This window comes from Crocuta crocuta, unplaced genomic scaffold (assembly GCF_008692635.1).
Source record: "Crocuta crocuta isolate KB4526 unplaced genomic scaffold, BGI_CrCroc_1.0 scaffold334, whole genome shotgun sequence".
Classification (NCBI taxonomy): domain Eukaryota; kingdom Metazoa; phylum Chordata; class Mammalia; order Carnivora; family Hyaenidae; genus Crocuta; species Crocuta crocuta.
This window is the reverse complement of record NW_027533260.1, coordinates 5,025,467-5,036,272: the sequence shown is the minus strand read 5'-3', so window position 1 is coordinate 5,036,272 and position 10,806 is coordinate 5,025,467. Positions and strand designations below refer to the sequence as shown.

At 57.3% G+C, this 10,806-nt stretch overlaps 1 protein-coding gene across 2 annotated transcripts; it reads left to right on the top strand.

Annotated features, from left to right (window-relative positions):
• The first annotated feature begins 5,355 nt into the window (after positions 1–5,355).
• FOSB (FosB proto-oncogene, AP-1 transcription factor subunit) lies at positions 5,356–10,207 on the top strand. Of its 2 annotated transcripts, XM_077747122.1 has the most exons (5): positions 5,356–6,022; positions 7,929–8,249; positions 8,460–8,567; positions 9,523–9,678; positions 9,819–9,892. In XM_077747122.1, exons 1-5 carry the CDS (start codon positions 5,897–5,899, stop codon positions 9,819–9,821), a joined length of 714 nt encoding a protein of 237 aa, XP_077603248.1. In that variant the 5' UTR covers positions 5,356–5,896; the 3' UTR covers positions 9,822–9,892. The 2 variants fall into 2 exon arrangements, with proteins under 2 accessions (XP_077603248.1, XP_077603247.1); XM_077747121.1 differs by having other exon boundaries at positions 9,523–10,207.
• Positions 10,208–10,806: the final 599 nt, after the last annotated feature.

The following is a 10,806-nucleotide window of genomic DNA, read 5'->3' as shown; positions in this document are numbered from 1 at the left end:
AGTTCCCCCTTGGAAACAGGCAGGGAAGACAAGCACCTGACTTTTTATCAACACCTGGGGCCAGGCCTCGGCACCCACGTGCAGCCTCCCCGCCTACTGGTGTCTAACATCTTCCCCTCCAACCAGCACGAGTGCAAAGGAACAGAGAGGCCCAGATATGCTGCTGTCAGAGACAGTCTGTCAGGTTGAATGCACAAATGAGGCACTCGGGAAGATTCGTTCAGTAATTAAATATGAGTGCCCAGCCCTGCTGGGGACATGGCGGTGGCTGTGGCAGCCACAGCCTGGACCTCAATAAGAATACAGACCAGTGGGGGAGAGAGACCTGGTCCCCAGAGGGTGATGAACCCAGAGAGGCAGGGCTGGGAGGGAGGCTGCCCCAGGGAGGGCTTCCTGCAGGAGGAGAGGTAAGAAAGCCAGGCCGAGGCGGTTGGCACAGGCCAGGTTATGCCGCGGGCCTTGCGGGGCACGGTGAGTGAGGAGCTTGAATTCCAAATGCAAGGGTATTGGGAGTCCCCATCTGGAGCACTTGGTTTCCCTGAAATGCCACAGACACCTCCTCCTGGAGGCCTCCAGGACTGCCCAATGGGGAGCACTAGGTCCAGCTAGCCAGGAACACTATTCAATGCTGGGTACCAAGGAGCCAGCAGTCACTGACCAGCCTGGCTCTGCCATCATGGAGGTCACAGTCAGAAAAGCAGGACACACACCTTGCACACCTGCTCTCCAGGCCCCCCCCGCCAAGCCTCAGAAACACAGGCCTTTGGGTCGAAGCCTCAGCAGCACCCAGGGGCCTGCTGGAAATACAAATCTGTCTGCTCTGGAACTAGATTCCCCAGCTGACTCTCGAGCTCACAAACAGCTGGGAAACAGCGCCCTTAGGCTTAACCTTCCTGTTTCTTTCCCGCACAATGTTGATAAGAACACAAGTTCCTCATGGGGCTGGCGTGCTCAGGGGATTAGCCAAGGCAAACACTTGAAAACACCCTCCCAAGCATTTGCTTTCAGCATCTTCCTCCTCCTCCTCATTTTCAGTATTACATTTCACAGCCTGAAAGGACTTTCGGAGCCCACCCGTCATCCAGCCCTTCTTGCTGTCCGGACAGGGAAACTGAGGAACAGGGTAGCCAGAGTACTGCTCAAGGAAGAATTGGAAGGATGTGGTGAGGCCTCCCTTTGGCAGAGTTGACCCCAGGGCTGTTTATGGGATGCTCTGAGCCAGCAACACCCCCCCACCCCTCCCCACCCCCCCACTCCTCCCCCAGGAGGAGCAGAAGACTTAAGGGCTCCTCCTCCCCCATCCCCAGGGAGCCAGAGGGGAGATCTTGTGCTCTCCCCCACATTCAGATCCTCCTCCTCCTGGAAGTTCCCTGGGATTGAGCCCCGTGAAGAAAGACTTGCTGTGCCCACCCCATGCTCTGTGGGCAAGGTGATCATGTCCATGTGTGTGTATTTGAGTGAGTGAGTGTGTGTGTGTATGTGTGTGTGGTCACCAGGACCAACTAACTTTTCCGTTAGACACAGAAAGCACAGTACCAGGGCCTATGCTAATTTTAGCGGCCCACAAAAAAAACTTAATTTCTTTTAAAATCAGAAGAAAAAAAACTGAACTTCTAAGTAAGAGAAAATGCTCTTTTAAACATTTTTTTTTAATGTTGATATATTTTTTAGAGAGAGAGAGACAGAGCATGAGCAGGGGAGGGGCAGAGAGAGAGGGAGATACAGAATCAGAAGCAGGCTCCAGGCTCTGAGCTGTCAGCATAGAGCCGGACATGGGGCTTGAACTCATGAAGTGTGAGATCATGACCTGAGCTGAAGCTGGACGCTTAACCAACTGAGCCACCCAGGTGCCCCAAAATGTTCTAATATGTAGTATTATTTGTCTTTATACTGATGCAGTCATCAAATCTAATTTTTTTTAATTTTTTAAAAATGTTTTTTATTTATTTCTAGGAGGGAGAGAGAGAGACAGCGTGAGCAGGGGAGGGTCAGAGAGAGAGGGAGTGACAGACTCTGAAACAGGCTCCAGGCTCTGAGCTGGCAGTCAGCACAGAGCCCGACGCGGGGCTCGAACCCACGAACCGCGAGATCATGACCCAAGCGAAAGTCGGACGCTTAACCAACTAAGCCACCCAGGCGCCCCTCATCAAATCTAATTTTAAACAACCACATGGGAAGTATTCACTTGGGCTAAAGCTGACCCTCAAATCTAATTTTAAAGATGTCTTTATGGAGGAAGAAGGCAACGAAAACAGAAGTATCTGTAACACACAAAAGTTATCACGTGGTCTTATGTATCTTTCTTCTAGTTGGCTCTGTTGTTGTTTGTTTAAGTTTATTTATTTATTTGAGAGAGACGGAGACAGCGTGAGTGGGGGAGGGGTAGAGAGAGCGAGAAACAGAGAATCCCAAGCAAGCTGCGCACTGCCAGCACAGAGCCTGACGTAGGGCTCAAACTCACGAAACCGCAAGATCATGGCCTGCGCGGAAACCAAGAGCTGGATGCTTAACCGACTGAGGGTGGTTCTGTTTTAATATCAAAATAAATCCCTACCATACCCCAGACATGTTCCAGAAACGTTGCCGATATTCACGTCATGAAATCCCCCAGCAGCCCCAGTAGCTGGGTACCATCCCTGTCCTCCTTTCCCAGGTGAGGAAATGGAAGCTCAGGGGAGGGGTAAAGAGAGAGGAGACGAGGATCTGAAGTGGGCTCTGTGAGGTCAGTGCAGGGCTCGAACCCACGAACCGTGAGATCATGACCTGAGCCTAAGTCGGATGCTCAGCCGGTGGAGTCACCCAGGTGCCCCTAAAAAAATAAAATAAAATAAAAGCACAGGCTCTGAAGTGTACACTGCGTTCTTATCCCAGCTCTGCCACCGATGTGCTGTGTGACTCTAGGAAAGTGGCTTCACCTCTCTGGGCCTCCTTTTCCTTGCAAGTTAAATGGTAGTTCCTACCTCATAGGAGTGTCGCGAGAATGAAATAAATTAACATGAGTGCTCTCGGGAAGAAGAAACTCTTGTTATTATTGTGACAACATCCGGGTGCCTCCATAGTGAAGGTGTGGCACGTGTGCTTGTGACCACGTAACAGCGTGTGTTTCACAAGGTGGCGGGGTGTGGAGCCGGGTCTGTGTGCGGCCCTGTGTGTTGCTGCTCGTGGCTGAATGTCTGAACGCCCACATGACCCCGTGAGGCCGTGCCAGTGGCTGTGTGGCTGCCCTGGCCATCTGTGTCAGGGTGTGAAGGTGCGTCTCCTTTATTCTGTAGGAGAGATGAGGTTCTTGGACAGGACAGGGAATGAGGGGTCCCTCCCTGTCTGATGCTGGGGCCGAGTCACTGCCTGCTGGTGGCTGCTGTGTCATCCCCTAGCCCATGTCCCTACTTCCAGACCGGTGGCAGACAGAGGGGGCGTGGGGGAATGAAGAGGAGGGTAAGCTTGAGGCTGGGCTTTCGTCTGGAAACCTCAGCCTGCCCGTTTTGTCCCCCGTGTCCCTCCAACCTTCGACGTCTCCCCACCTCCTTACCCACTATTGAAGCAGGGAGTCAAGACTCTCTTGGGAATCAGGGCCCACCCACCCCCTCCTGCTCTGCCTCAGACCTGCTGTGTGACCCTGAGCCAGTGTCTCCTGCTCTCTGGGCTCAACAGTCTCAAAGTGCTTCTCCCTCCATGCCCAGGGCTGGGCTAAGCTCTGCACTGGGAGGGAAGAATCAGGATCCCTGAGATTTGTAAAGCAGCTGGTAGGACCCTTCCCAGTGGAGGCTTAACAACTGGGGGCTGCGGCACCCCGTACACTTGAATCAAACTCTTGAACTCCATTTCCTGAGACACCTCAGCTAAGGCCACTGTTCTGAGCCTGGATCACAATGCCTCCCACGACGGGAAGCTGCTATTATCACCATCACCGTTTAAACAATCTCACAACTGAGGTTTTTTGAAACAGGCAGTTGGCAGAAAGCAGGAAGAGAGCAAGAGCCAGGGAGCTTAACGATTCTGCTTTTGCATTTCCTGCCATGGGATCTTGGGCAAGTCACTTAACCCTCTTCAAGTATTATTTTCCTCTTTTATAAAATGAAGATTTTCCTCCCTTAACCTTCAAAAGCTGTTTTAGGGATTACAAATCTTGTATGGAAATCTTTGGTACAGGGGCGCCTGGATGGCTCAGTTGGTTAAGTGCCCGACTTCGGCTCAGGTCGTGATCTCACGGTTCGTGGGTTCGAGCGCCGCGTCGGGCTCTGTGCTGACAGCGCAGAGCCTGGAACCTGCTTCCGAGCATGTGTCTGCCCCTCCCCCGCTCACGCTGTTTCTCTCTCTCTCTCAAAAATAAATAAAACATTAAGAAAAAGAAAGCTTTGGTACAGGAGCCGGTATCTGATCATTGTTAACTACATGCTCCTGTTACCATCATCATCATTATTATTATTATCATCAATTATTATTCACATTCTTTCTGTCTAAAGGTAGGATTATAAAGCGGGAAGGAGCCGCTTCATCCTAAATTTCATTCTCTACCCGCTCCAAAACCCGCATACCTCCGGAACGCCGGAATGCGGGGCCAACAAGGTCCGAGACACCCATCCTTTGTCCGGCTGGGAAAACTGCAGCCGAAGTTCAGAGAGCGAAAACACCACGGAGTCCGCTCAGCGAGTCCCCGGCCGAAGCTGCGAAGAGCCTCGGGACTCCAACCCCTCCTCCACTTTCACCTGGAGGATCACCGCCCCTCCCACTCCGTTTCGGGACTCAGTTTCCCCGCCTACGTGACTACACGACACTAGCCAGGGCCTCTTTTTGGGGATCTGACCTTCCTCTTGAGGGAGGGCGCTGCACCACAAGGAGAAATGTGAGGGGCTGCCAGAGGTGGGGGGTACCCGCGCACCGGGGTCTTCCCCAGCCTAGCTTAAGAGCCTATTAATACCGGCCCCTGGGGCGGCGCGGCACTGCGCAGGCGCGGGTGGGTTCCGCAGGCGCGCGGGGTGAGCGCGCGAGCGAGCGAGGGATTCCCTCTGACGTAATTGCTAGGATACCAAACAAACACTCCGCCGCGCCGGCCGAGCTCCTTATATGGCTAATTGCGTCACAGGAACTCCTGTGAGGCGGGGCCGGGATCCCCTCCCGCCGAGGGCCCTGGAACGCAGCCCCCGCGACCCCCAGGGCCGCAGGGGTCATGCAGGTGGACAGATCAAGACTAGGGTAGACCTCTTGCCGGACGGCGCGGGGCTGAGTTCAACAGGGCCAGAGATTTTAGGAAGTTTGTGGAGCGCGGGACGGGTGACGTAAGCAGGGGGCGGGTCCCTGACAAATAAATACAGGCTGGCGGCTTTGGGCTTCATTCATAAGACTGAGAGGTACGGCTTCGGCAGGGACAGGCGGAGCTGAGACTTGGGGACTCGAGTGTTGTGGTTCTGGGGGGCTGTGAAGTTCGCTTTATTATTTTTTTCCGGAGAGAAAGTTTTGGGCAAGATTCTTCTAGAGAATTCTACATTTCATTTTGGAGGAGCGACTTACTCTTCTTGTCTTCTTTATTACTCCCCTCCCCCCGTGGGACCCGCTGGACGCGTGGAGAAGACCGCACCCGAAGCAGATTCTGTACAGCAAGACAGCGCTTTCCGCCTCTGGGGGAGCGATCCCCCCCACGCCCCTGGGTCCTACGGAGCCTGGACTTTCAGGAGGCACAGCGGCATCTTGTGGGGGCCTGGGCACCGCAGAGGAATTGCACAGAAACTTTGCCATTGTTGGAGCGGGACGCTGCCCCCATCCCGAGTTTCCTCGGACAGCGCGCTTTGGGGACGCGCTCGGCTCACCCCGGACTCGCACCTTTCTCTTCCACCCGGCCATAGCCTTGGCTTCCCGGCGACCTCAGCGTGGTCACAGGGGCCCCCCTGTGCCCAGGGAAATGTTTCAAGCTTTCCCCGGAGACTACGACTCCGGCTCCCGGTGCAGCTCCTCACCCTCCGCCGAGTCTCAGTATCTGTCTTCGGTGGACTCCTTCGGCAGTCCACCCACTGCCGCCGCCTCCCAGGTAAGTTCTAGAGGGCTGGGGTGCTGCTTTATGGCTTTTCTTTTTAAGTCAGAGGTGGAGCGAGCAATCCCCCTCCCAAATAAAGACACATCAAAACTCAGGATCTGAGAGAGAACAGGCTCACCGCGTACTTTGCAAACTGCAGAGTCGGGATGTGTTTGCAATTGGTGTGCGTGGATCGCAGGGAGGGAACGCAGAGGGGTTAGCTTTGGGGGTGGGGAGAATGCTCCGTTCAGTGCAACGTGTATGCGGTAGCAGAGCTGAGAACTTTTAGCTTGCTCCGGGACTGCCCCCGACTCAGGTCCCCAACCTGAAGCTAGCGCAGTTAGGCAGGTGGGGAAGTCCCAGGGAAGCTTCCAGTAGCCGCCTCCCTTTTCCTTGTGCATCTGAGCGCCTGCTCCGGCATCGGGTGGCGCTTGATCCAGCGGGTACGCTGGCCTCGAACCCTCGCTTGGAGGCGCTGCCTCCGCCTCCTGCGCGGAGACGTAACGGGGGACCCGTGCGTAACGGCTGACGCGCTGGAATCCTCCGTCTGACGCGGGGCACGCACGGCGCGCGGCGCCCCCTTCGTCCGCCCCGCCCCTGACGTCCCGGAGCGTTCTATTTTGGAACGCCGGGGCCACGTTGCTAAGGGAGGGGGCAGCTCGGCCTTCCGATTGGCCGCCGCGGCGCGGGCTTTGGCCAATCAACTTTCCCTTCCTATTTGTAGGGTGCAGTTCCCTTCCCCCTCTCTGTCCCCGGAACTCGTGGTTCCTCGGCGCTAGGGTCTCTTTTACTGGCCTCTAAAGACAGAGCGAGGGGATTCCTGTCGCGACAGGAGCGACTCCCTGCGATCCAATGGGTCCGCGAGGACCTTGCGGGGAAGCGGCCCCTCCGATCTCAGGGGCCGAGGGTGTCTGTGTGCAGAGGTTCCTTTGGGAGACATGGGTGACTGTCACCCTTTTCTCCAGGCATACACAGACACAGCCCCAACCCCTCTGTCGGATCCCTGGGCCGTGTCCTAGGACAAGACGAGAACGGCTAACCGTAGGGGAACGTGCCAGGTGGTCTCCAGGAGCCCCGCCCTCTCTGGGCTTCCAGGGCTCTGATTGGCCAGTGAGCCAGCCCATCCCTCACCACGCCCCCTGGGAGAGTAGTTAAGCCTTCCGAGCAGTCCTAGGATTCCATTTGGGGGTGGGGGTAGGTGCCCGCTGCTTGGGCTCGGGGGCCCGGGACCTACACCATTCTCCCTCCGCGGCACTCTGAGGGTGCCCGGGGCGTCACTTTTCTCTACCTGTCCGTCCGCGGTAACCTGTCACTTGTCAGCCTCACTCCGTGGAGAAACAATTACTTGAAACGTTGTTCTGAACTCCTAGGCCTGTCCCCCAACACCCTCTTAACTAAGACCCCCGCCCCTGCACGGAGGTCTCATGGACCTTGCAGTCGCTCATCACCCCGGCTCAGAGGGGTGTGTGTATGTGTGTGAGTGTAGAGGAAGGCTTGGCCTAAGGCCTCTCCCTCTCCCTCCCCTTGCCTCTGGGGTGGGGGTGGGGTGTAGTGGCTGTGTGTGTGGCTGTGACTCCTTCCCGGGGGTTCTGTCACCCGGCTGTGTCCAGCCTCCTCCCCACCCCCCCACCTAAGAGTCACCAACCCGGGGTGTGATTCACCACCCGCTGGAACCGTGCAACCTTTCCCCGAAGAAGAAGGAGGAGGTAGAAGCCAGTTGAGCAGAAATCCTCTCATTAACCACTGCGTCACGGTGTAGTGGGAGGGCGGGTGTTGTGGCTTTTTGCCTGTGACACACACATCCACACCCGCTCGCCCTGTGCTCACTCACGGGGTCGGTGTGCATGTGTGTGTTGGGTGTGTGTGTGTCGGTGTCTCTGTTTGTGTGTCTACGCCCGTGTGTGTATGTGTCACCCCGTAGGAGTGCGCCGGTCTCGGGGAAATGCCCGGTTCCTTCGTGCCCACGGTCACCGCGATCACAACCAGCCAGGACCTCCAGTGGCTCGTGCAACCCACCCTCATCTCTTCCATGGCCCAGTCCCAGGGGCAACCGCTGGCCTCCCAGCCCCCGGCCGTCGACCCCTACGACATGCCAGGAACCAGTTACTCCACACCGGGCGTGAGTGGCTACAGCAGTGGCGGACCAAGTGGCAGTGGTGGGCCTTCCACCAGCGGAACCGCCGGCGGACCTGGGCCTGCCCGTCCGGCCCGAGCCCGGCCTAGGAGACCCCGAGAGGAGACGGTGAGTAAGGGCATCAAACCCTGGACCGGGTCTAGGGAGCAACAAAGGCAGGAACTTTCTCGCCAGCGGGGCGAGGGGCCCGCCAGGCCTCTGGTGCTACAGAAGCCCTAGCAACGGGTCTTCTGCCTCCTGCAAGGAGGGGCGGTTTGGGATGGATGGAGGAGGGCCACCATGTCCCCGAACCTCATGGCCTCTATCTCCCTTGCTCAGCTTACCCCGGAGGAGGAGGAGAAGAGAAGGGTTCGTCGGGAAAGAAACAAACTGGCAGCAGCGAAGTGTAGAAACCGTCGGAGGGAGCTGACTGACCGACTGCAGGCGGTGAGGATGGTCCCTGGGGTGGGGTTGGGGGCACATCGAAGCAGGGAGGGGGAGGCTCTCTCCCGGCCTCCGCCCCTCGCCACCTGTGCCCTTGTCCCGGGCCAACAGCCAGAGGGTCTGTGTAAGGAATTAGGTACAGGTGTGGTCAGATGGGGTAGCCCCAGGCGTACACACAGACCTCCCCCCCCGCCCCCCAAACTCCTGGCCATGCCTGCCCTGGTTTATGACCTTTAACAGAGGTCCTGACCTTTCTCCCTCTGCGGTTTGGGCAAGCGATAACCCGTTTTTGCCTCGGTTTCTCCAGCTCTTCAGCCCCTCATGGAATCTCCCAGGGTCCTTCCTGCTTTTACATTCTGGAGAGTCTGTGAAACGATTTGCTTTTTATCCTACATCAGTTTCTTACCCCCCCCCTGCACCCCAAGTTCTCAGGTGGTGGGCAAGTGGCCTCCACCGACGCCCCCCCCCTCCCTGTTTACAATTTCCCTTAGTCTGAGAGGTGGGCTTGCAGTGCTGCCCCTAGAGGAAATCGGGGAAATTCTCTCCTTTCCTGAGCTACCTGGTCTCCTCCTTAGGAGGCAGAGGGGGAGGGGCACCAGAGGGGAACAGGTGGCATTAAAAACAGGGAACAATCATTCATTCATTCAACAAACCTCTGAGTGCCCCTCCCAACCAGTGCCCTCGACGTACATCTGGCCCCTTCTCAATGATCCACGGAACACACGGGGAAACTGAGGCTCCTGGGAGGCAAGACCCTTGCCCCAAATCCTATAGGACACCAGGACCCCATGGTTGGGGGCGGGAGAGGGTCTTTCCTCTCAATCAGGAGCTGCCTTTCAGCCCCAGGGCCCCTGCAGCACGTCCAGGGGGGACGGTTTCAGACCCGCCTTCTCTAGTCTAGTGGCTCACGGAACATTTTTCTCCTTCCCTCTCCTCCACGCCGCCCTGGGGACCTCAGGAGACAGATCAGCTGGAAGAAGAAAAGGCAGAGCTGGAGTCGGAGATCGCCGAGCTCCAAAAGGAGAAGGAACGTCTGGAGTTTGTGCTGGTGGCCCACAAACCGGGGTGCAAGATCCCCTACGAAGAGGGGCCGGGGCCGGGCCCGCTGGCGGAGGTGAGAGATTTGCCGGGGTCAGCACCCACTAAGGAAGACGGCTTCAGCTGGCTGCTGCCGCCCCCGCCACCACCGCCCCTGCCCTTCCAGACCGGCCAAGACGCATCCCCCAACCTGACAGCTTCTCTCTTTACACACAGTGAAGTTCAAGTCCTCGGTGACCCCTTCCCCGTTGTTAACCCTTCGTACACTTCCTCGTTTGTCCTCACCTGCCCGGACGTCTCCGCGTTCACCGGCGCCCAACGCCCCAGCGGCAGCGACCAGCCCTCCGACCCCCTGAACTCGCCCTCCCTTCTTGCTCTGTGAACTCTTTAGACACAAACCAAACACACACACAAGGGAGAGAGAGATTTGGAAGAGGAGGAGGAAGAGAGAGAGAGGGGAAGAGACAAAGCGGGCGTGTGGCCTCCCTGCCTCTCGTGTCTGACTCTCTGCGACCACTGTCATCGGACAGGAGGACCTCCGTGGGTTTTGTGCCGCCTCTTGTTTCTTTGGCCCGGCGAGGCCACAAAGCTGGTGACTTTGGGGGCAGGGGGGTGGGGTGGGAATGGACACCCCCAGCTGCCTGTTGGCCCTTTTCACCTCAACCCAACCTCTGGGGATGGGGGTGGGGGGTGGGGGCGCCTCGCTTTGGGCGGAGGGAAAGGGGTGCTGGTAGCGGGCTGTGGGGTAGAGTCTACCTACTGGAATCTTCTCCAGGGAGGCCCACCAAGGAAATGGCACAGATCGCCCCTCCCCCACAATGTCTCCCACGCCCACCCTTCAGGGGGTGAGCGGGCTGGTTCTCTCATGCTCCCCCGACCTTAGACCTTAGCTTATTTATCCAACATTTCCATGTGGTTAGATCCTCCTCTGAATTGAGCCTCCCTTTAAGGGAAGTTGATGCCTCCTATGATGCCCTCCCACCCAGACTGAGTCTGAAATGTGAACCTCCCTCCCTGATTGTCCAGCCGCTCCCTCCCAGCAAAAGTGGCTCTGATCTGAATTCCTGGCCTCTTAAGGATGTCCCCCCATTCAGCCCCCGGCCCTCCTCTCTCCGATCACAGTGTTACCCCCAAGCCTCCCAGCCTGGCTCTGCCTTCCCTCCTGGCCTTCCTTGCTGGGCCTCTCTGATTCAGGCGGCAGGGG

What these genes read in the sequence shown, in the direction of transcription:
- FOSB (XM_077747121.1), top strand. Translation starts at nt 5,897, where the DNA reads ATGTTTCAAGCTTTCCCCGGAGACTACGACTCCGGCTCCCGGTGCAGC. An exon ending in GGAGACCCCGAGAGGAGACG is followed by an intron (nt 8,250 to 8,459) that starts GTGAGTAAGGGC and finishes TCCCTTGCTCAG; the next exon opens with CTTACCCCGGAGGAGGAGGA. An exon ending in TGACTGACCGACTGCAGGCG is followed by an intron (nt 8,568 to 9,522) that starts GTGAGGATGGTC and finishes TGGGGACCTCAG; the next exon opens with GAGACAGATCAGCTGGAAGA.